The 26,423-nt window shown below is 42.5% G+C and overlaps 1 protein-coding gene across 1 annotated transcript in view; it reads right to left on the bottom strand.

The window, feature by feature from the left end:
* Window positions 1-10,596: 10,596 nt before the first annotated feature.
* LOC121003532 (oocyte zinc finger protein XlCOF7.1-like) overlaps window positions 10,597-26,423 on the bottom strand; it is a 98,770-nt gene continuing 82,943 nt past the window's right edge. Inside the window, exon 4 of the mRNA XM_040435428.1 lies at window positions 10,597-11,944. Coding sequence (XP_040291362.1) covers window positions 10,831-11,944 — 1,114 coding nt within the window. The 3' untranslated portion in view covers window positions 10,597-10,830. The remainder of the gene's footprint in view (window positions 11,945-26,423) is intronic.

Here is a 26,423-nt window from a genome sequence, read left to right as displayed (position 1 = left end):
TAATAGAAACCACCCAAAAATGACCCCATTCTAGAAACTACACCCCTCAAGGTATTCAAAACTGATTTTACAAACTTTGCTAACCCTTTAGGTGTTCCACAAGAATTAATGGAAAATAGAGATACAATTTCAAAATGTCACTCTTTTTTGGCAGATTTTCCATTTTTATATATTTTTTTCAGTTACAAAGCAAGGGTTAACAGCCAAACAAAAATCTATATTTATTGCCCAGATTCTGTAGTTTACAGAAACACCCCATATGTGGTCGTAAACTGCTGTACGGGCACACGGCAGGGCGCAGAAGGAAAGGAATGCCATATACGGTTTTTGGAAGGCAGATTTTGCTGGACTGTTTTTTTTTTTTACAAACGGAAAAACACAAATGCAATAGCACTCTGCAACCAGCACTCTGCCCTGCCTCTATGCTGGATGTTGAATCAGGCATTGGTGTACATTTTGGCCAAAGCGTAATAAGCCACTCACCACGTCAAGGTCGCCTCTATGAGTGGTCCCAAACACTAGTACCTACCTGTTATGGGCCATGATAGCCACACAAAGTCCAGGGAGAGCAGGTACAGCATGCACGCCAGGCACACTCTGCTTTTAACCCCGTCCGGTGCCGTGACTGCTTTCATCGGATCCAGGGATGCAAGTACCAACATGCATGCTGAGCCCACTATATACTTCTCCTGGAAGTAGGTACTAGTGTTAGGGACCACATATGGGGTCAGCATAGAGGCAGGGCAGAGTGCTGGTTGCAGAGTGCTATTGCATTTGTGTTTTTGCGTTTGCATGTGTATTTCGCCATAGCGATGTGCACCTGCATATAGGGTTGTGCTGACTGAATCTCCCACATTTTTTTCTTTGTTTTTTTTTTACACCATGTCCCATTTGAAGCCCCCCTGATGCACCCCTAGAGTAAAAAATCCAAAAAAGTGACCCCATTTTAGAAACTACGGGATAGGGTGGAAGTTTTTTTGGTACTAGTTTAGGGTACATATGATTTTTGGTTGCTCTATATTACACTTTTTGCTAGGAAAGATAACAAGAAATAGCTGTTTTGGCACCGTTTTTATTTTTTGTTATTTACAACATTCATCTGACAGGTTAGATCATGTGATATTTTTATAGACCAGGTTGTCATGGACGCGGCGATACCTAATATGTATACTTTTTTTTATTTATGTAAGTTTTACACAATGATTTCATTTTTGAAGCAAAAAAAAATAATCATGTTTTAGTGTTTCCATAGTCTGAGAGCCATAATTTTTTCAGTTTTTGGGCGATTACCTTGGGTAGGGTATGATTTTTGCGGGATGAGATGACGGTTTTATTGGCACTATTTTGGGGTGCGTGTGACTTTTTGATCGCTTGCTATTACACTTTTTGTGATGCAAGGTGACAATTTTTTTTTTTATTAAGCACAGTTTTTATTTACATTTTTTTACGGTGTTCATCTGAGGGGTTAGGTCATGTGATATTTTTATGGAGCCGGTCGATACGAACGCGGCGATGCCTAATATGTATACTTTTTTTTACTCATTTTTTTTAACTTTATTTGGGGAAAATGACGTTTTTGTTTATTTTTACTTGAAACTTTGAATTTTTGGGGTCAAAACTTTATTTTTTAAACTTTTTTTTTCACTTAATTTTTTGTCCCACTTTGGGACTTGAACTTTTGGGGATCTAATCCTTTACAATGTATTCCAATACTTCTGTATTGGAATGCATTGGCTGTATGAGTAATACTGTGTATTATTCATACAGCTTCCGGGGCCTGTGAGATCCAGGGGGCTGGATCTCACAGGCTCTTCACCGGAAGGCAGCGCAGATGCCTCAGGAAGGCATCGCGCTGCCTTCCATGCCATCGGGTCCCCCCCACAGCCCCATGGGGACCCGATGGCACCACCCGCCGCCGCAATAGGTAAAAGCCGCAAACCGCAGGTCTGAATTGACCTGTGGTTTGCGGCAATCGCCAACATGGGGGGGGTCACGGGACCCCCCCAGCATTTAGCCGAGGTGCCTGCTCAATGATTTGAGCAGGCACCAGCTTCTGATCACCGCCCGATGCGTGGCGGTGATCGGAAATACACAGGGTGTACAGGTACGCCCTGTGTCCTTAAGTACCAGGACATAAGGGTGTACCTGTACGCCCTGTGTCCTGAAGAGGTTAAGGATTAACAGAATTGATATGTAAAGAAAGCAATAAATGACAAAAAGAAAGCATTTAAAATCACTAAAACAGGAGGGATGCGAGGAAACATTAAAAAAGTACAAGGAAAAAAATGTAATATGTAAAAGACAAATAAATGCAGCCAAACTAGAAATAGAGAGATTAGTTGCCAAAGAGAGTAAAACTAACCCTAAAATTTTCTTTCATTATATAAATGGTAAAAATTACAAATCTGAAGGTGTCGGCCCTTTACAGAGTAATGAGGAGGGAGTTGCAGAGAGCGATGAGGAAAAAGTTAAGCTATTAAATATTTTCTTCTCCACTGTATTCACTGAAGAAAATAAACTGTCAGATCAAATGCAGAATGTAAAAGTAAATTCCCTATTAAAAGTGCCCTGTCTGACCCAGGAAGAAGTACAGCGGTGTCTTAAAAAGATTACAATATACAAATTGATGGGACCAGATTGCATACACCAACGTATCCTAAGATAATTTAGTAATGTCATAGCCAGACCCTTATTTCTGATATTTAAGGACTCTATACTGACTGGGGGTGTTCCACAGGATTGGTACAAAGCAAATGTGGTGCCAAAATTCAAAAAGGGTCCAAAAACAGAGCCCCGAAACTATAGGCCGGTAAGTTTAACATCTGTCATGGGTAAACTGAAGGTTTTCCAAGAGATGCTATCTTGGAGTACCTCAATGAAAATAAGCAAATAACGCCATATCAGCATGGCTTCATGAGGGATCAGTCATGCCAAACTAATTTAATCAGTTTCTATGGAAGGTAAAGAGGAGATAAGTTCTAGACTTGACAGCGGCGAATCAATGGATGTCTATATCTTGACTTCTCCAAAGCATTTGACACTGTACTGCATAAAATGTTAGTATATAAAATGAGAATGCTTGGACTGGGAGAAAATGTCTGCATGTGGGTAAGTAACTGGCTCAGTGATAGAAAACAGAGGGTGGTTATTAATGGTTCCCACTCAGATTGTGTCACTGTCACTAGTGGGGTACCTCAGGAGTCAGTATTGGGCCCTATTTATTTATTTATTTTATGCACTTATATAACGCTACTATATTCCGCAGCGCTTTACAGACATTAGCAACCAACTATCTCCAATGGGGCTCACAATCTAAGATCCCTATCAGTATGTCTTTGGAGAGTGGGAGGAAACCCACGCAAACACAGGGCGAACATACAAACTCCATGCAGATGTTGTCCTTGGTCGGATTTGAACCTAGGAGCCCAGCACTGCAAGGCACCAGTGCTAACCACTGAGCCACCGTGCTGCCCTATTCTCTTCAATATATTTATTAATGATCTTGTAGAAGGCTTGCACAGTGAAATATAAATTTTTGCAGATGACAATAAACTGTGTAAAGTAATTGACACGAAGAGGACAGTATACTGCTACAGAGGGATCTGGATAGATTGGAGGCTTGGGCAGAGAAGTGGCAGATGAGGTTTAACACTGACAAATGTAAGGTTATGCACATAGGAAGGAATAATGCAAGTCACCAGTACATACTAAATGGTAAAACACTGGGTAACACTGACATGGAAAAGGACCTAGGAATTTTACTGAACAGCAAACTAAGCTATAGAAACCAGTGTCAGGCAGCTGCTGCCAAGGACAATAAGATAATGGGTTGCATCAAAAAGGGCATAGATGCCCATGATGAGAACACAGTTCTGCCACTTTACAAGTCACTAGTCAGACCACACATGGAGTACTGTGTACAGTTCCGGGCTCCTGTGAACAAGGCAAACATAGCAGAGCTGAAGAGGGTTCAGAGGAGGGCAACTAAAGTAATAACTGGAATGGGTAGACTACAGTACCCTGAAAGATGATCAAAATTAGGGTTATTTACTTTAGAAAAAAGACTACTCAGGGGAGATCTAATAACTATGTATAAATATATCCGAGACAGTACAGAGATCTCTCCCATCATCTATTTATGCCCAGGACTGTGACAAGGAAACATCCTCTGCGTCTGGAGGAAAGAAGGTTTGTACACAAACATAGAAGAGGATTCTTTACGGTAAGAGCAGCGAGACTATGGAACTCTCTGCCTGAGCAGGTGGTGATGGTGAGTACAATAAAAGAGTTCAAGAGGGGCCTGGATGTATTTCTGGAGTGTAATAATATTACAGGCTATAGCTACTAGAGAGGGGTCGTTGATTTGGGGAGTTATTCTGATTTCCTGATTAGAGTCGAGAACAATTTTTTCCCCCTAAAGTGGAGAAAATTGGCTTCTACCTTAGTTTTTTTTTTGCCTTCCCCTGGATCAACTTGCAGGATAACAGACTGAACTGGATGGACAGATGTCTTTTTTTCAGCCTTAACAACTATGTTACATCCTATCTGTCATTCCACTTGACTGCAAATAACTGGCCATTTACAAGTGTGAATGACGCCCCTTTTTCCACATGTCTGGACACCAGCTCTTGTGGGAATCCAGCTCTATTTTTTGGACTTTCACATATAGGCCCCTGTATTTGCAGTTTAACCTCTTGGGGACATATGACGTACCGGTACGGCATGATGTCCTGGTATTTAAAGACACATGACGTACCGGTACATCATGTGACCCCCCGTATCGGCAATCGCTGCAAACCGCAGGTCAATTCAGACATGCGGTTTGCAGCGCTTTCGGAAGTTTCTGATCCCCGCGGTCCGTGACCGTGGGGATCAGAAACTTCAAAATCACCTAAATATTATTTTTAAACCTCCACCCCCCTGCAGCCCTCATTGTTATCTGGCGGCGGGCTGAGCAGGTGGGGGGGGGAGGTGCGGGCGGTGCTGGGGGGGAAGGCGGTACTTCGCGCATGCGATAATCCCGCCATCCCCCTCTCATTTTCAGGATGGCCGAGCGGTTATCAAGCAGAGTGTCAGCACATTGCTGACACTCTGCTTGAAACGGCTGACATCTGTGCTGTGATCTCAGCCGTTTAACCCCTTCCATGCCGCTGTAAATAGGGACCGCTGTATGGAAGGAGTTAACAGGGAGGGAGCTCCCTCCCTCTCTCATCGGGAACTGCTGTGCCTTTTCAACCCCCGATGGTAGAGGAAAGCGGCCCCCCTCCCTCCCTATCACCTGCTGCTCCGTTGTGGCAGTGAGTGATGGTTACCATGGCAACAGGACGCCTTCACAGGCTTCCTGCTGTCCATGGTGCTGATCAGAGGCTGTCCCTGGTGCTGATTAGACTTCTGCTAAAGGCAGAAGTCTGATCAGACTTTATAAAGTGAAAATACAGTACAGTACACTATATAGTGTACTGTACTGTATTATACTGACATCAGACCCACTGGATCTTCAAGAACCAAGTGGGTCTGGGTAAAAAAAAAAGTAAAAAAAAAAAGTGAAAACAAAACCAAAAAACACATTTATCACTGATTAAAAATTAAAAAAATAAAATGCACTACACATATTAGGTATTGTCGCGTCCGTAATAAACTGCTCTATAAAAATATCACATGACCTAACCCCTCAGGTGAATACCGTAAAAAAGTACGGAGTAAAAAAAGACTTTTTTTGTCACCTTACATCACAAAGTCATAAGCACCCCAAAATAGTGCCAATCAAACCGTCATCTCATCCCGCAAAAATCATACCCTACCTAAGATAATCGCCCAAAAACTGAAAAAAACTACTATGGACAATGGAGACACTAAAACATAATTTTCTTTTAAAAAAAGTAGATATATTAGGTATTGCTGCGTCCTGCTCTATAAAAATACCACATGATCTAACCTGTCAGATGAATGTTGTAAATAACAAAAAATAAAAACAGTGCCAAAACAGCTATTTCTTGTTACCTTGCCTCACAAAAAGTGTAATATAGAGCAACCAAAAATCATATGTACCCTAAAATAGTACTAAAAAAACTGCCACCCTATCCCGTAGTTTCCAAAATGGGGTCACATTTTTTGAGTTTTCTACTCTAGGGGTGCATCAGGGGGGCTTCAACTGGGACATGGTGTCAAAAAACCAGTCCAGCAAAATCTGCCTTCCAAAAACCGTATGTCATTCCTTTCCTTCTGCGCCCTGCCGTGTGCCTGTACAGCAGTTTACCACCACATATGGGGTGTTTCTGTAAACTAAAGAATCAGGACCATAAATATTGAGTTTTGTTTGGCTGTTAACCCTTGCTTTGTAACTGGCAAAAATTTATTCAAATGAAAAATCTGCCAAAAAAGTGAAATCTTATCTCTATGTTCCATTAATTCTTGTGGAACACCTAAAAGGTTAAAAAAGTTTGTAAAATCAGTTTTGAATACCTTGAGAGGTTTAGTTTGTAAAAATTGGGTCATTTTTGGGTGGGTTTTTATTATGTAAGCCTAACAAAGTGACTTAAGACCCGAACTGGTCCTGAAAAAGTGGGTTTTAGAAATTCTGAAAAATTTCAAGATTTGCTTCTAAACTTCTAAGCGTTGTAACGTTCCCAAAAAATAAAATGGCATTCCCAAAATGATCCAAACATAAAGTAGCCAGATGGGGAATGTAAATTAATAACTATTTTTGGAGGTATTACTATGTATCATAGAAGTAGAGAAATTGAAACTTGGAAATTTGCTAATTTTAGAATAATATTTTGTAAATTTGGTCTTTTTTTTATAAATAAAAATGATATTTTTTGACTCCATTTTACCAGTGTCATGAAGTACGATATGTGATGAAAAAACAATCTCAGAATGGCCTGGATAAGTAAAAGCGTTTTAAAGTTATTCACACATAAATTATTCACACATAAAGGGACACTGATCAGATTTGCCTGGTCCTTAAGGTGAAATATGGCCGTGTCCTTAAGGGATTAACAGGAATGGAGAGTCCCCATACCGATTACAGGTAGAATGGGAAACAGTTTTTTTTTTTTTTTTCTCTCACCTAACATTTGTGTTTAGAGGAGATTTTATATATATTATATTATACATACATACATATATACATATATATATATATATATATATATATATATATACACATATATACACACACACACACACCTTAAAAGCAAAACTGAGCACTCACTGACAATGGAGAAAAATTAAGAGCAAATTTATTAATACTGAACAAATAACATAAAATACAAATAAAATTGGTACAATAGATAGCAGCAGTCTTGGACACCTCAGGGGGGGGTCTCTAAAGTGCAAAAATCATTAGCAGCAAATGATACTACCATAAAACCAATAAATCGATAGATATAGAGTAAGATCGATTACTCCTTGGCAAAGTAAATCAACAGAAGATCATTAGGGACCAAAGGTTAGTTGCATCAGAAACTTATATCTTGGTACATACGAATATTGTGAGTATTCGAATCCTTTTGAAAGTTCTTACAGGTTATCTTCAACATTCAAGACTATTTGTGTGAATAAATAATTTAGTATAGTTGAGAAAAGTTTGCACAAGTTTGCGGCGTCCCACTACTCTTAACATACAAATGGCGTCCTAGTCTTCAAAATATTTCTTAATTAATAGATTCCTTTCGCCGGTTAAGTTCTCATATATTATCGAAGAAACTCTTGAGTAATATCGAATTAATATGGTATGCGATATATATATTCGTGAGAGATATATTAAAGTGCACTTTGTTTAACTCACGATTTGGCGTCCTCGCTACTTCTTTTTCCCACGCTTAGCTAGCACCGCACTCTGACCTTGATTCTTGTTCCGGTGCCGATTCACTTAGGACCGAAGCTTTTCTTACACGTAGGTTGATTTATGTTCTGGAAGTAAGGAGGTTCCTTTTCAATAGTGTTAAAATCGCAAAGAGTTCTTAGTGAGAAAAACCAGCAATGTCTCAAGAGTAGATCTTCTTAATCTTTCATGGGGGATGTACCAAACGCGTTTCGGGATTACCGTCCCTTCCTCAGTGGTAATTTCCTACCTATGATACCTCCCTATTTATAGGGGATTCGGTGATCTTCAAAACATGATGTGGATTCGATTAATCAACAATAGCCCCTCAAAAAATATTATAGCAATTTTCAAATTAGTCAGGAGTACATACAGTTGCATAATATAGGGTGTGGTTTCCAAATCCGCAAAAAACGCATCAAACCCCACATGCGGTTCTGGTCCGTTTCTAATGCGTTTCTTGTGGAAACTCATAAATAAAGTTCCTTAGACCCTTTCTTTCATTAATAAATAAGTTCTTCATAATAAAATATACATAAAATCAAAAATATACACAAAATCAGAAAAAGCTTTTTAAAATACACTTTGCCAAATTTTCGATAAAAAGTAGTGATCATATTCCTTAAAAATATAAAAACAACAATATGGGGATATTTCATTAAAAACTGTGGGAATTAAGAAATATTTGTATGTTAAGAGTAGTGGGACGCCGCTAACTCGTGCAAAGTTTTCTCAACTATACTAAATTATTTATTCACACAAATAGTCTTGAATGTTGAAGATATAAGTTTCGGATGCAACTAACTTTTGGTCCCCAATGATCTGGTGATTTACTTTGACAAAGAGTAATCGATCTTACTCTACACTACGTGCAGAATTATTAGGCAAATGAGTATTTTGACCACATCATCCTCTTTATGCATGTTGTCTTACTCCAAGCTGTATAGGCTCGAAAGCCTACTACCAATTAAGCATATTAGGTGATGTGCAACTCTGTAATGAGAAGGGGTGTGGTCTAATGACATCAACACCCTATATTAGGTGTGCATAATTATTAGGCAACTTCCTTTCCTTTGGCAAAATGGGTCAAAAGAAGGACTTGACAGGCTCAGAAAAGTCAAAAATAGTGAGATATCTTGCAGAGGGATGCAGCACTCTTAAAATTGCAAAGCTTCTGAAGCGTGATCATCGAACAATCAAGCGTTTCATTCAAAATAGTCAACAGAGTCGCAAGAAGCGTGTGGAAAAACCAAGGTGCAAAATAACTGCCCATGAACTGAGAAAAGTCAAGCGTGCAGCTGCCAAGATGCCACTTGCCACCAGTTTGGCCATATTTCAGAGCTGCAACATCACTGGAGTGCCCAAAAGCACAAGGTGTGCAATACTCAGAGACATGGCCAAGGTAAGAAAGGCTGAAAGACGACCACCACTGAACAAGACACACAAGCTGAAACGTCAAGACTGGGCCAAGAAATATCTCAAGACTGATTTTTCTAAGGTTTTATGGACTGATGAAATGAGAGTGAGTCTTGATGGGCCAGATGGATGGGCCCGTGGCTGGATTGGTAAAGGGCAGAGAGCTCCAGTCCGACTCAGACGCCAGCAAGGTGGAGGTGGAGTACTGGTTTGGGCTGGTATCATCAAAGATGAGCTTGTGGGGCCTTTTCGGGTTGAGGATGGAGTCAAGCTCAACTCCCAGTCCTACTGCCAGTTTCTGGAAGACACCTTCTTCAAGCAGTGGTACAGGAAGAAGTCTGCATCCTTCAAGAAAAACATGATTTTCATGCAGGACAATGCTCCATCACACGCGTCCAAGTACTCCACAGCGTGGCTGGCAAGAAAGGGTATAAAAGAAGAAAATCTAATGACATGGCCTCCTTGTTCACCTGATCTGAACCCCCATTGAGAACCTGTGGTCCATCATCAAATGTGAGATTTACAAGGAGGGAAAACAGTACACCTCTCTGAACAGTGTCTGGGAGGTTGTGGTTGCTGCTGCACGCAATGTTGATGGTGAACAGATCAAAACACTGACAGAATCCATGGATGGCAGGCTTTTGAGTGTCCTTGCAAAGAAAGGTGGCTATATTGGTCACTGATTTGTTTTTGTTTTGTTTTTGAATGTCAGAAATGTATATTTGTGAATGTTGAGATGTTATATTGGTTTCACTGGTAAAAATAAATAATTGAAATGGGTATATATTTGTTTTTTGTTAAGTTGCCTAATAATTATGCACAGTAATAGTCACCTGCACACACAGATATCCCCCTAAAATAGCTAAAACTAAAAACAAACTAAAAACTACTTCCAAAAATATTCAGCTTTGATATTAATGAGTTTTTTGGGTTCATTGAGAACATGGTTGTTGTTCAATAATAAAATTAATACTCAAAAATACAACTCGCCTAATAATTCTGCACTCCCTGTATATCTATCGATTTATTGACTTTATTGGTTTTATGGGAGTATCATATGCTGCTAATGATTTTTGCACTTTAGAGACCCCCCCCCCCCCCGAGGTGTCCAAGACTGCTGCTATCTATTGTACCAATTTTATTTGTATTTTATGTTATTTGTTCAGTATTAATAAATTTGCTCTTAATTTTTCTCCATTGTCAGTGAGAGTGCCCAGTTTTGCTTTTTAGATTTTTTAACTTGTGTAGAAGAGGTGATTCTATTTGACTGTGAGCACAACATCGTGACCCTTGACGCATTGGTGCAGCTTTATACTTTTAATTTATATATAAACTTAGTTTCACTTTTAACTGGATCTGTTCTTTGATTACCAATATTCATTCAATACAGGAGACTATGTTTGTTTGGGGAGCTCTCACAGCGGTTCCAATCATCGCTCGAAGCCCTCAGCTACCTCTGGTAACTGAAAGAAAGGTGCTGTTTTATCTCCCTGTAAAATGGAGTATTTGAAGGAATAAAGCCAGTGAGTGACCACAATAAAAACACATAAGGAAGATCACCAACGGGCTAAGCATGAAGATGGCTTTTCTTATATGTGGGTTTTTTGATGTTTAACAAGAGATGATTTATAGCAGAAACACCTTTCACATTCTGAACATAAAAATGACTTCTCCATTGTGTGAATTCTCTGATGTCTAACAAAAGATGATTTACGGTTAAAACATTTCCCACATTTTGAACATGAAAATGGATTCTCCCCTGTGTGAACTCTCAGATGTACAAGAAGATCAGATTTATTGTGAAAGCATTTCCCACATTCTGAACATGAAAATGGCTTCTTCCCTGTGTGATTTCTCTGATGTCTAACTAGATCTGATTTACAGTGAAAACATTTCCCACATTCTGAACATGAAAATGGCTTCTCTCCTGTGTGAATTCTCTGATGAACAACAAGATCTCCTTTATTGCGAAAACTTTTCCCACATTCAGAACATGAAAATGGCTTCTCTCCTGTGTGCTTTCTCTGATGTTGAACAAAACCTGATTTATATTTAAACAATTTCCCACATTCTGAACATGAAAATGGCTTCTCCCCTGTGTGAAGTCTCTGATGTATAACAAGATCAGATTTATTGTGAAAACATTTCCCACATTCTGAACATGAAAATGGCTTTTCTCCTGTGTGATTTTTCTGATGTTGAACAAAACCTGATTTACATTTAAACCATTTCCCACATTCTGAACATGAAAATGGCTTCTCCCCTGTGTGAAGTCTCTGATGTACAACAAGAGTTGATTTACAGTTAAAACATTTCCCACATTCTGAACATGAAAATGGCTTCTCCCCTGTATGAAGTCTCTGATGTACTACAAGATTTGATTTACGGTTAAAACATTTCTCACATTCTGAACATGAAAATGGATTCTCCCCTGTGTGAATTCTCAGGTGTACAAGAAGATGAGATTTAATGTGAAAACATTTCCCACATTCTGAACATGAAAATGGCTTCTTCCCTGTGTGATTTCTCTGATGTCTAACAAGATCTGATTTACAGTGAAAACATTTCCCACATTCTGAACATGAAAATGGCTTCTCCCCTGTGTGAATTCTCTGATGAACAACAAGATCTGATTTATTGCGAAAACATTTCCCACATTCTGAACATGAAAATGGCTTCTCTCCTGTGTGCTTTCTCTGATGTCTAACAAGACCTGCTTTACAGTTAAACCATTTCCCACATTCTGAACATGGAAATGGCTTCTCTCCTGAGTGAATTCTCTGATGTATAACAAGATCTGATTTATTGTGAAAACATTTCCCACATTCTGAACATGAAAATGGCTTCCCTCCTACGTGAGCTGTTTGATGTTTAGCACCTCTTCTGTGACTTTTATTCTGTGTTACAGTCTGTGATGAATCAAATGATCGGACCTGTTTAAAAGAATCAAATGATGCATTGTGGCTGTGATTGGATGAGGGTATATCTTGGATATTGGCATGCTCTTCAAATGTATCTCGTGTGATACCACAATCATCTACTTCAAAATCTGAAGATACCAGATGTTTCTCCAAGTTCCTGGTACAGTCATCTGCCAAGAATAAAACACATTTTATTATGAATGAATGAATGAATGAATTACATTAAACTTGTATTGAATTTTATAACTTTTCCAATAAAAAAAATCCACAGAAATTACAAGGCATGGCACAAAATTCAAGTATCAATTGACTAAAACAGTGGTGGCCAAACAGACCACAATCTAATAGTAGACCGAGGGGCATAACTAGAAAACGCTGGCTCCCACCTTAAGCAACTTCCCTGCAACCCCCACCCAATCAGTCATAACAGATACATAAATAAAACATTTCCTAGCGCTTTACAAGAGGTGACGAATCCCCTCTTAGTGCCGCACATAATAGTTATCTCCCCTCAGTGTCCCTTTCACAGTGGAATTCTCCTTTAGTGCCCTCTTCACAGTACTGATGCTCCCTAAGTGCCCCCACTCAGTAGTATGTCCTCTTGAGGTCTCCAAACAGTAGTTATACCCCTAAGTGCCCCCACACAGTAGTTATGCCCCCTTTGTATGCCCCCTACAGTATTGTTGTCCCTTAGTGTCCCCTTTACATCAGTGAAGCTCCTGTACTGTGAATAAAGTTAAAGTAATACCGAGCACATCATGCTCCTCCCAGCAGCAGACAAATATCTGGTGTTCAGGGGTGAGACTTTATTGTGTGACCTCTTAAGGCTACATTCACACGTGAAAAAAAAGGCCATAAAAAACAGACACACTCAGTTTTTCATGGTAATTTTTCAACCATTTTTTGCATCCCTTTCTTGGTCGTCTGGACGTTTTGCATTAATTTTTAACCGCCATTATTTGAAGATGATTTAGATGATTTTTATTAGCTTTTTTTTATTTAATTACCAATCCCTGCAGTAAACATAATGTCCCCCATAGTGGCCCCAGTTAGTAATAATATTCCCCAGGGTGGCCCCCATCAGTAATAATTAATCATCCACTTGCACGGGTAGAGAAAAGTCGCTCTTCATTTGGTGCTAAAGGACCTACACTCTCAGTGGGATGATGTCACCATGCGCTCCTAAGCAATAATGCTAGGAGAGCATGGTGATGTCATCACGTTGGTAGCACAGGTCCTTCAGCACCAAGAGAGATTGCCTTGTGTGTGCAAGCGGATAAGGCAATTTATTTTTAGTTTAACCCCTAAATGGCCATTTTCCACTAGTGTACCCATTTTAAATGGCCATTACATGGATGAGCTCCTGTATAAAAATAGTCCCATTGATTTACATGGGGTCCATCTGGCAGCGAAAAGGGCCACAAATATGACATGTCCTATTTTTCACAACCACTATTCACTCGTCTTAAAAAAAAAATGGCCATGTGAATAGCGCCATTGACTTCAATTCATTATAAAAACAGCTGTGTGCCTTTTTTAATTTTTGTGTGAATGTAGCCTTATCCTGCAGCCTTTCCCGATTACACAACTACATATAGCGCCAAAGAATAATCCTGTGACCCGAACATATTCACTGCAGCTAGGACACTGTGCACACCGAGGTCTCTCCAATTCTCAGTCCTATCACTCTCAAGTAAACAAACTGCATAGCCCACACCATAACCTCTTCCCACCGCTGGGACGCGCTCCTATCTCCTAAACGGAGCCCCGAAAGTGGTGGAGGGTGCACTGTGCATGCGCAGCACTGGCTCGGATATATCAGTCAGGCTCATAGAAGTGAATGGAAACAGAGGCTGGTCATGAACAGTGTGCTCCCATTCACTTCAATGGGGAGAGAGATTGGTGATGGCCGGACCAGAGTCCTCCAGCAACCACTTTGGCCAGCTCCATTCTTGACATAGGTGCGGGTCTCAGCAGTTGGACCCGCACCTATCAGACAATGGGGACATAGCCTAGTGATATGCCCCCATTGTCTCAGATGAAACAACTCCTTTAAGTGCTTGCGACTCATATATACTGTACACACCATACAAAGATTATAAAAAGTATATCCCTAGAGAGGAACCAATTTCTTGAAATACATTTCAGGTGTAATTCTGAACAATCAGTCAGAAGAGAGAACAAATAAATTTGACCAGAATGCAATCTGCTCCCATTGGCCTGATAATCTGTGTATGACTCTCTGGCAGATCTACTCCTTGGCATCAGCTGGAGGTGTGTGACGATGCCACCTGCCACACTGAATACCCTGCACTGGAGGCTGGACAAGACAGTACACATATCAAACTGGGCCAGTTCCAGCCACTGTTCCAGTCTCCCTCCCAGAAGTCCATAGAGTCAGGGGACAGGCTATGTGCAGAAGAAAGGGCACAGTCCAGGTACGACTGAACCCGGTTGTTCAGGCAATGCTTATCCTTTTGCGGATTTGTATCAGGCTGGCACAGCACTTAAAAAAACTTCCATCACATTAAGAAAACTAAATTGGCAGCTGCTGCTGCGCCTTCTGAGACTTATTGTAGGGGTAGCACCACCAGAGAGGGCGGGAGGTCTCTGACTCAGCCAGGTTGGAGATGGGACTCCTGGATAGAAATGCAGGTGACAGGCATCAGTAAAACAATTCTCCCCTTTTTGCTTTGATTGCAATGATCTAAAAGTATGGCTATCCAGTAGTCATCACTTTGCTTGATGCTAACCACATGCTTGCCAACATGTAGGCAACCAAGCATGCAGTTTGTCATGCTCACCAGCGTGCCCGAGGAGCCAATGATCATCAGCAGCATATATATCATACCGTGCACCAACCACCTTTCCTATCTGTGCCTGGGAAAACTCCATGTCTCCCTGCACCACAAACTTCTCCTTCTTTACTTCCTCCATTACACGACTTCGTCCGTCCAGGTTCCTATCAGCTACAGGATCCCCAGAAAGCTGTGGAGGTTGTTGTTCCTCCGCTAGTCCTTGTTGCATCAGCGTGAGCATTTGTACAACTATAAATATCAGGGTGATGCCATGTTAATGCTGGTCCCTACTCTGGTGGCCTCTTCGAAGGGGTTGAGGATGCTACACATGGCCCTGATGAGCTGCCACTGCCTGCGCTCAAAATAACATATGCTCTGCTGTGGTGGTCTCATGCATCATGTAAATCATTAATCTCTTTATGCTGCTCATAGCAACGCTTCAGCATATGTAAGGTGGAATTCAAATGGTACAAAGGCAGACCATTTATTTCAGAAGGGCCTTTTTAGCCACATAAGAATGGCTGGACAGTACCCTGGACATGACCAACACCATCTGCAAGCCACGTTGCTTTTTCACAAATTAATGCACCACTAAATGTATGATGTATGCCATGCAGAGAACATGTGTTATTTCCCCCAAATGAAGTGCAGCCACAATGTTCCTGCCATTGTCACCAACCACGTTGTCCAGTTGTAGATGGAGCAGCGAAATCCAGAAGGAAACTTGCTGCTTGATGCAGATTACCAACTGATCTATGTAGCTTCTCTCGCCCAAGCTCATCAGCTCTAAAGAGGACCTTTCATGTTTTTTGTTTGTTTAGATAAATACCTTTCCTTGCGGGGTACCCCGAGCTGATGCTGCCACCCTGTCTGTTTTTTTTTTAAATGTCGCACGCCCCTCTGTGCCTCCCTGCAGTTTTTCCGCCCAGTATGTTAATACTCAGCATCAGTACAGGGAGGAGGAGACGCCAGGGTTTTTCAATGGGCGTCTCCTTCTCCTTGGCTGTGATGTTCTCTGCTGTGTTTGGATCGGGGCACAGCCAGGGAGCAGAAGACACCCATTGGGAAACCCTGGCGTCTCCTCCTCCCTGTACCGATGCACAGTATTAACATACTGAGCGGAAAAACTTCAGGGGGGCACAGTGGGGCGTAGGAGCGACATTTTATACAAGCCGTACACTGACTACTTTACATTGTATCAAAGTGTCAGATCTTCAGTGTTGTCCCATGAAAAGATAGAATAAAATATTTACAAAAATGTGAGAGGTGGACTGACTTTTGTGAGATACTGTAGGTACCTGCAACAGATCTTGATGATTTCCTTGCCCAAATGCATTCAGCATGGCAGAACATTCCTCAGACAATCATTAGTAACCTTATTGGTAGGATGCCAAGGCGTGTAAGTGAATATATTTATGCACGTGGCTCTCATACTCAATACTGAATAAAGCGAGAGGTTTTGCAATTATTATACGTGGCGGTGGCCAGAGAGTCAGTATTTGTTGGCATACTAGCAGGGATAATAGTAAGTGCAGTGAGATCCCCGGGCGCCGCTCTCCATGTCTGTATTCTTAGTTTACATTGTCATAATCGGTGAAAGGTCCTCTTTAATACAAAGCCTCCTCACAGATTACCGGGCACAGCGCCGTCTGTTGAGTAGTAGCTGTGCTTGGCATTGCAGCTCAGGCCCATTCACTTGAATGGGACTAATCTGTGCCTAGGCCATATGACCGATGAACGTCACATTGCATGGCCAGGAAGAGGCCTAAGAGCGCGCAGAGCACTTTGTCCTCTCTATACATCTGACCGACAAGGCTGCCGGGAGTTGAGTCCGCCTCCGATCTGATATTAATGACCTCTCCTGAGGATGGACTATATGTATCATATACATACTGTATATCACCTATAACGCTGTCACATTTCCATCCATATTTTAATTAGAATTTTAGCTGAATCTGTGAATATAACGCTGAAAAAACTGACAGAAGACAGAACCTAAAAATGTAACATAAAATTGTATCATCCAGTGAAGGAGTAGAATCTTAGAGACCTCTCTGCTTTACTTAGTGGTCACTACTCACCTGGGCGGTTATCTGTAGGAATGTCTTCTGTACTCTGCTCATCACCCCTCACATATGTCTCTGGGGGATTAATATTGTTCAGATCTTCACCCGGATTCACAAGCTGTGAAACAAATATTGTAGAAGTCATCAGACGGTTGGAAAAGTCGTGTAGAAGGTTTTATATGACCTGAAAAGACGACCAAAAATGACCGAACAGCAGGCGTTATCTGACCCAAATATCTGGAGGTCTCCTGTATACAGTGGGGAACAGAACTATTTGAACACCCTGCGATTTTGCAAGTTCTCCCACTTAGAAATCATGGAAGGGTCTGAAATTCACATTGGTGCACTCCCACTCTGAGAAAAAATTGAAAAAAATATATATTAAAAAAAACAGGAATTCACATTGTATGATTTTTAAAGAATGTATTTGTCTTGCACTGCTGCACATAAGTATTTGAACACCTGGCAATCAGCAAGAATTCTGGCTCTCAAAGACCTGTTACTGTGCCTTTAAAAAGTCCACTTCTACACCACTTATTAATATAACTTAGTAGCACCTGTCTGAGCTCTTTAAAGACCCCTGTCCATCCCACAGTCAGTCAGACGCCAACTACTACCATGGGCAAGACTAAAGAGCTGTCAAAAGACACCAGAGACAAAATTGTGGACCTCCACAAGGCTGGAAAGGGCTACGGGGCAATTAAAAATAGAAAATAGATCAACTGTTGGAGCAATTGTTAGAAAATGGAAGAGGCTAAAGATGACTGTCAGTCTCCCTCGGACTTGGGCTCCATGCAAGATCTCACCTCGTGGGGTATTACTGATGATAAGAAAGGTGAGGAATCAGCCCAGAACTACAAGGGAGGAGCTGGTCAATGACATGAAGAGAGCTGGGACCACAGTTTCAAAGGTCACTGTCGGTAGAACACTACGCCGTCATGGTTTCAAATCATGCATTGCACGGAAGGTTCCCCTGCTCAAGTCATCACATGTCCAGGCCCGTCTGAAGTTTGCCAATGACCACCTGGATGATTCAAAGGAGGCATGGAAGAAAGTCACGTGGTCAGATGAGACCAAAGTAGAACTTTTTGGTCTAAACTTCACTTGTCGTGTTTGGAAAAAGAAGGATGAGTTGCATCCCAAGAACACCATCCCTACTGTGAAGCATGGGGGTGGTAACATCATGCTTTGGGGGTGCTTTTCTGTGAAGGGGGACTAGACGACTGTACTGTATTAAGGAGAGGATGAATGGGGCTTTTTATTGTGAGATTTTGAGCAACAACCTCCTTCCCTCAGTCAGAGCATTGAAGATGGGTTGTGGCTGGGTCTTCCAACATGACAATGACCTGAATCACACAGCCAGAATAACCAAGGAGTGGCTCCATAAGAAGCATATCAAGGTTCTGTAGGGGCCTAGCCAGTCTCCAGACCTAAATCCAATATAACATCTTTGGAGGGAGCTGAAACTCAGTGTTGCTCAGTGACAGCCCCGAAACCAGAAAGAAACCAGAAAGATCTAGAGGAGATCTGTGTGGAGAAGTGGGCCAACATCCCTGTTGCAGTGTGTGCAAACCTGGTCAAGAACCACAGGAAACGTTTGATCTCTGTAATTGCAAACAAAGGCTTCTGTACCAAATATTAACAACGATTTTCTCATGTGTTCAAATACTTATGTTCAGCAGTGCAAGACAAATACATTCTTTAAAAATTATACAATGTGATTTCCTGAATTAGTTTTATTTTTTATTCTCAGAGTGGGAATGCACCTACAATGTGAATTTCAGACCCCTCCATGATTTCTAAGTGGGAGAACTTGCAAAATCGCAGGGTGTTGCAAACAACATTTACTGGAAGATGGACACACAGGAGCTGGCACACATAACCAGAGCTAAGGGTAGCAGGTACGTATGACTCTTTCCATAGTAGAGGCTGTGGGCACATGTAAAAAGTTACTTATTCCTGAACAAACCCTTTAATGCTGTCTTTCTGTTCTGTCTACCAGTTTTGGGATGACTGCAGGCATGAAGATACTGTACCTAGTATAAGGGACAGCGGAGAACACAGGGGAGGTGAGAACTGATTATCTATCATCACTAGAACCCCCTGCTTATCACTGATTACAGTATAAGTGACAGGAAAGAACACAGGAGAGGTGAGGACTGATTATCAATCATTACTAGAACCCCCTCCTTATAACTCACTATAGTATAAAGGACAGGGGAGAACACAGGGGAGGTGAGAACTGATTATCTATCATCACTAGAACAGCGGTCCCCAACCGCCGGGCCAGGACCGGGCCGTGGAGGATTGTTAGCCGGGCCGCGGCGATCAGGGCAGTCTTTAACTCTGTACTAATGAAGCGCTTCCATTATGGAAGCGCTTCATTAGTACAGAAGGACCAGGGAGCGGTGAAGGATCTGTACTCACCACTTCCTGGTCCTCGGCTCGGCTATCGGCTGTGCATGGCTGCGCACAGCGTGAGGTCTCTCTGTGACCTCACGCTGTGCGCCGCTATACACAGCCAGCCGACAGCAGAATGAAGAGGATCGCGATGGTGACCAGGAACAGGAGAGGTAAGTGTTTTATTTTATTTTATTTGCACTAGGGGCTGATGGCTGACCTGGGGGACATGGGGCTGACATGAGGGACATGGGGCTGACATGAGGGGCTAATGGGGGGCTTATGGCTGACATGAGGGGCTAATGGCTGACATGAGGGGCTAATGAGTGGCTTATGGCTGACATGAGGGGCTAATGGGGGACTTATGGCTGACATGAGGGGCTAATGGGGGGCTTATGGCTGACATGAGGGGCTAATGGGGGACTTATGGCTGACATGAGGGGCTAATGGGGGGCTTATGGCTGACATGAGGGGCTAATGGGGGACTTATGGCTGACATGAGGGGCTAATGGGGGGCTTATGGCTGACATGAGGGGCTAATGGGGGCTTATGGCTGACATGAGGTGCTAATGGGGGCTTATGGCTGACATGAGGGGCTAATGGGGCTTATGGCTGACATGAGGGGCTTATGGCTGACATGAGGGTCTAATGGGGGGCTTATGGCTGACATGAGGGGCTAATGGGAGCTTATGGCTGACATGAGGGGCTAATGGGGGGCTTATGGCTGACATGAGGGGCTAATGGGGGGTTTATGGCTGACATGAGGGGCTTATGGCTGACATTGGGGGGCTTATGGCTGACATTGTGGGGGTTTATGGCTGACATTGGGGGGGTTATGGCTGACATTGGGGGGGTTTATGGCTGACATTGGGGGGGTTTATGGCTGACATTGGGGGGTTTATGGCTGACATTGGGGGGTGTTTATGGCTGACATTGGGGGGTGTTTATGGCTGACATTGGGGGGGTTTATGGCTGACATTGGGGGGGTTATGGCTGACATTGGGGGGGGTTATGGCTGACATTGGGGGGGTTATGGCTGACATTGGGGGCTGATAGATGGCTAAAGGTTTGGGGGTTGATCTGAGCCATTGGGAGTCTGATCTGAGGTCTGATTAACATTGGGGGTCTGATTGCTGGTCTGACCTGAGGTGTAATGAAAAATATTTTTTTCTTATTGTTCTCCTCTAAAACTAGGTGCATCTTATAGGGCGAAAAATACGGTACAGTGCAGCAGAGACCAGTGCAGCAGAGACCATAGTCAGTTTATATAGTCATTATATAGTGTTATATATTTTAATATGCGCCTTGTGTTTTGTTATGCGCGTGAATCAGTCAGCCCCGCCCCCCCCCCCCACCCCCCCCCCCCCCCCCCCCCACTCGGTCCCTGGGAAAATTGTCTTGCATGAAACCGGTCCTTGGTGCAAAAAAGGTTGGGGACCACTGCACTAGAACACTCTGCTATCACTGATTATAGTGTAAGGACAAAGTGGATTAACTAGAGTTCTAAGGGCCCCAGGGCAAACTGTTGTGCCACTCTTGTACAACCACCAAAGATCTGCAGCAGTTCACAGAGGACGCAATCTTAAAAGTCTGTACAGGCAGAAAATTGTGAGAAGCTACAGACATGTAACGTCTATGGTCAGCTGTAATCCTGCCATCTCCACCTTTCTCATTATACAAGGATAAAACATATAATACTGGTGGATAAAACAAGACTGAACACAAGATCTTCACAGCCTTCTACAGATCATAGGGAACATTTCATGAGACCTTATCTCCATCTACCTGATCATCCTGTGGGACATCGTGATGTTCTTCTGAACCATCCTGTGGAAGAAGAGGACTGGGACATCTCTCCGGTGTTCTTATCTCTTTCTTAACTGTAGGAAACACATCCAGTGACTGAATTCATCCCTGACATACAGATAATGAGAGGACGTGTGTATTTAGCCATGTCTGTTACCTGGTGATGTGAAGGGCCGGTGATCCTCCATCATGATGTCCTTGTACAGATCTTTGTGTCCTTCTAAATACTCCCACTCCTCCATGGAGAAATAGACGGTGACATCCTGACACCTTATAGGAACCTGACAACACAATGATACAGTCATCACCCAGATCCCTTCATAGTGTTCCTGTATAATGTCCCAGCATTCCCAGCAGTATCACCTCTCCAGTCAGCAGCTCAATCATCTTGTTGGTGAGTTCTAGGATCTTCTCTCTATTGATTTCCTCATGTATCAGGGGGTGAGGTGGAGGCTCCATGATTGGGCTCAGGGTTCTTCCCCATCCTTCAGACACAGGGGCCTGACAGCGCTCACTAGAGGTCTTCTTCACTACTGTGTAGTCCTGGTTATGGAGAGACACAGTAAAAAATATCACTCCATACATCTCCAGAGTCCCTCACCTCTCTAGTCATGTCCATCTGTTAGTAACATAGATAAGATGATGTAATGTGACATCATCAGAATCTCTCACCTCTCCAGTAATCCGGAAGAGGATCTCTAGGGTGAGATTTATTATCCTCTCAGTTATCTTGTTCCTGTCCATCCTTGATGGGTCAATCAGGAGAAGGATCTTATATAGAAGATCTCCACTGAGCGGATCCTATATTGTAGGAACCTGAATGGAGAGAAGATGAGAAGATGTAAACTGAAAATACCATTTACAATACCATTACTGGAGATATTAAGAGGAGACAATAAAGTGTAGATGTTGTGTTCTCTCTTTTTATAGTGATCGAAACATGTGTGAGGTCAAGGCAGTTTTATGGTATGTCACACCTTCACATGACCCTTACAGCCAATAGAAGACGTCATTAGTGATGCCAGTATGAACAGCACGTGACCGCTATTGACCATCCTATTCCTTAATGGTCAGGTGATATACATACCGCCATCAGAGCTCCGACCAATACTCTCGCTGCAGTGATGTAAACAGACTGAAGGAGACCACAGGAGCCTCAGTGCTGGAGCAGTGGAGGATTCTACAGGTCCTGTGTTATCCGGGTAATAGTAAAATACTGCGGAATATGTTGGCGATACATACAGTAGAATTTAGACTTACCGGTAAATATTAAAGAGTCTGACATAACAGCACACATGGTGGATGTCCATATATACACCTCTAAAGGGCCAGGAAGAACATCCAGGTAAAAAGCCCCTTCCTCCCCTCCAACACTAGTGTTTTTAAATCATCACAACGGTCAAGCCACATACACTGCTCAAAAAAATAAAGGGAACACAAAAATAACACAAGCTAGCTGAATTAATTAAATATTCTTCTGAAATACTTTGTTCTTTACATAGTTGAATGTGCTGACAACAAAATCACACAAAATTAAAAAAAGGAAATCAAATTTTTTAACCCATGGAGGTCTGGATTTGGAGTCACACTCAAAATTAAAGTGGAAAAACACACTACAGGCTGATCCAACTTTGATGTAATGTCCTTAAAACAAGTCAAAATGAGGCTCAGTAGTGTGTGTGGCCTCCACGTGCCTGTATGACCTCCCTACAACGCCTGTGCATGCTCCTGATGAGGTGGCGGACGGTCTCCTGAGGGATCTCCTCCCAGACCTGGACTAAAGCATCTGCCAACTCCTGGACAGTCTGTGGTGCAACGTGACGTTGGTGGATAGAGTGAGACATGATGTCCCAGATGTGCTCAATTGGATTCAGGTCTGGGGAACGGGCGGGCCAGTCCATAGCATCAATGCCTTCGTCTTGCAGGAACTGCTGACACACTCCAGCCACATGAGGTCTAGCATTGTCTTGCATTAGGAGGAACCCAGGGCCAACCGCACCAGCATATGTTCTCACAAGGGGTCTGAGGATCTCATCTCGGTACCTAATGGCAGTCAGGCTACCTCTGGCGAGCACATGGAGGGCTGTGCGGCCCTCCAAAGAAATGCCACCCCACACCATTACTGACCCAATGCCAAACCGGTTATGCTGGAGGATGTTGCAGGCAGCAGAACGTTCTCCACGACGTCTCAAGACTCTGTCACGTCTGTCACATGTGCTCAGTGTGAACCTGCTTTCATCTGTGAAGAACACAGGGCGCCAGTGGCGAATTTGCCAATCTTGGTGTTCTCTGGCAAATGCCAAACGTCCTGTACGGTGTTGGGCTGTAAGCACAACCCCCACCTGTGGACGTCAGGCCCTCATATAACCCTCATGGAGTCTGTTTCTGACCGTTTGAGCAGACACATGCACATTTGTGGCCTGCTGGAGGTCATTTTGCAGGGCTCTGGCAGTGCTCCTCCTGTTCCTCCTTGCACAAAGGCAGAGGTAGCGATCCTGCTGCTGGGTTGTTGCCCTCCTACGGCCTCCTCCACGTCTCCTGATGTACTTGCCTGTCTCCTGGTAGTGCCTCCATGCTCTGGACACTACGCTGACAGACACAGCAAACCTTCTTGCCACAGCTCGCATTGATGTGCCATCCTGGATAAGCTGCACTACCTGAGCCACTTGTGTGGGTTGTAGACTCCGTCTCATGCTACCACTAGAGTGAAAGCACCGCCAGCATTCAAAAGTGACCAAAACATCAGCCAGGAAGCATAGGAACTGAGAAGTGGTCTGTGGTCACCACCTGCAGAACCACTCCTTTATTGGGGGTGTCTTGCTAATTGCCTATAGTTTCCACCTGTTGTCTATCTCATTTGCACAACAGCTTGTGAAATTGATTGTCACTCAGTGTTGCTTCCTAAGTGGACAGTTTGATTTCACAGAAGTGTGATTGACTTGGAGTTACATTCTGTTAAAGTGTTCCCTTTATTTTTTTGAGCAGTGTATATACATATATCTACACAAATTTCCAAGTAATAAACCATATACAGTAGAGACCAAAAGTTTGGACACACCTTCTCATTCAAAGAGTTTTCTTTATTTTCATGACTATGAAGGCATCAAAACTATGAATTTACACATGTTGAATTATATACATAACAAACAAGTGTGAAACAACTGAAAATATGTCATATTCTAGGTTCTTCAAAGTAGCCACCTTTTGCTTTGATTACTGCTTTGCGCACTCTTGGCATTCTCTTGATGAGCTTCAAGAGGTAGTCCCCTGAAATGGTCTTCCAACAGTCTTGAAGGAGTTCCCAGAGATGCTTAGCACTTGTTGGCCCTTTTGCCTTCACTCTGCGGTCCAGCTCACCCCAAACCATCTCGATTGGGTTCAGGTCCGGTGACTGTGGAGGCCAGGTCATCTGGCGCAGCACCCCATCACTCTCCTTCATGGTCAAATAGCCCTTACTTTCAACGTTTTCCCAATTTTTCGGCTGACTGACTGACCTTCATTTCTTAAAGTAATGACGGCCACTCGTTTTTCTTTACTTAGCTGCTTTTTTCTTGCCATAATACAAATTCTAACAGTCTATTCAGTAGGACTATCAGCTGTGTATCCACCTGACTTCTCCTCAACGCAACTGATGGTCCCAACCCCATTTATAAGGCAAGAAATCCCACTTATTAAACCTGACAGGGCACACCTGTGAAGTGAAAACCATTTCAGGGGACTACCTCTTGAAGCTCATCAAGAGAATGCCAAGAGTGTGCAAAGCAGTAATCAAAGCAAAAGGTGGCTACTTTGAAGAACCTAGAATATGACATATTTTCTGTTGTTTCACACTTGTTTGTTATGTATATAATTCCACATGTGTTAATTCATAGTTTTGATGCCTTCAGTGTGAATCTACAATTTTCATAGTCATGAAAATAAAGAAAACTCTTTGAATGAGAAGGAGTGTCGAAACTTTTGGTCTGTACTGTATATTTAGGGAAGGATAAGTAGGGTGCTGTCATGTTGGACTCCTAGAAAACTATTTACCGGTAAGTCTAAATTCTACTTTCCAGGACGTCCTCCATGACAGCACACATAAGGCAATACCAGATAAACTAGGGAGGTACTACATCCTGTAGGACTTTACGTCCAAAGGCTAGGTCTCTATTAGCAGATAGATCTAGTCTGTAGAAGGTTTGAAAAATAGACCAGGTAGCTGCCCTGCAAGAAGCATCCACTGCTTGAGTAGATGGGCTGTGACTTTGAATAGGCAGTCTTTATTCTGGGAAGTATAAGCTTGCTGGATTGTTGATTTACTCCATCTTGCAATAGTGGATTTTGAGGCTTGTTTTCCCTTATTCTTCCCTGTGAATTGTACAAATAAAGCTGAATCTTTCCTGAAGGGGTGAGTGACTTCTAAATATTGTATTACTAAACGACGAACATCTAGAGTATGAAAACATTGTTATTTCACATTCTTCGGATCTGTACAAAACGACTTTTGGCATAAAGGCTGGGTCCAATTTTAAGATTACTCTGTCATCCAGTATCCTCATATATGGTTCTCTTGAAGAAAAAGCCTGCATCTCTCCTCCTCTCCTTGCCGATGTTACGGCCACTAGAAATACTCTTTTGAAAGAGAGCATTTTTATTTCACAGGGTTCTAAAGGAGGATTACATAGGTGCTCCAATACTAGTGACAAGTCCCAAGGAGGGACTGACTTTCTTTCCAGAGGCCGGATTCTGGAGATGGCACGAGAAAATGTTTTTATCCAATTGTGCCCTGCTAGAGGGAAGTCAAGAAACCAACTCAAAGCCGAAATCTGAACTTTTATAGTACTGGGCCTGAGACCCATGTCAAAACCTTCCTGCAGAAATTCTAGAATGTCCTGAATAGAAGTGGAAACTGACTCTTTGTGAAGAGAAACAAACCAGGAACGGAATTTCTTTCAAATCTTACCGTAGATGGCAGAAGAAACCATCTTGTCATTTTGTTACATGGTTGTTATAACTCTTTCTGACAGGCCCCTGGCTTATAACCATGTTATAAGGGAAAATAATACAGTGAATAGACCGTCATCTCCTAGCAACCATGCGTGAAAATCGCACCGCATCCGCACTTGCGATTTTCACGCAGCCCCATTCACTTCTATGGGGCCTGCGCTGCGTGATAAACGCACAATATAGAGCATGCTACGATTTTCACGCA

This window comes from Bufo bufo, chromosome 6 (assembly GCF_905171765.1).
Source record: "Bufo bufo chromosome 6, aBufBuf1.1, whole genome shotgun sequence".
Lineage (NCBI taxonomy): Eukaryota > Metazoa > Chordata > Amphibia > Anura > Bufonidae > Bufo > Bufo bufo.
This window is presented reverse-complemented; position numbering and strand designations above follow the sequence as displayed.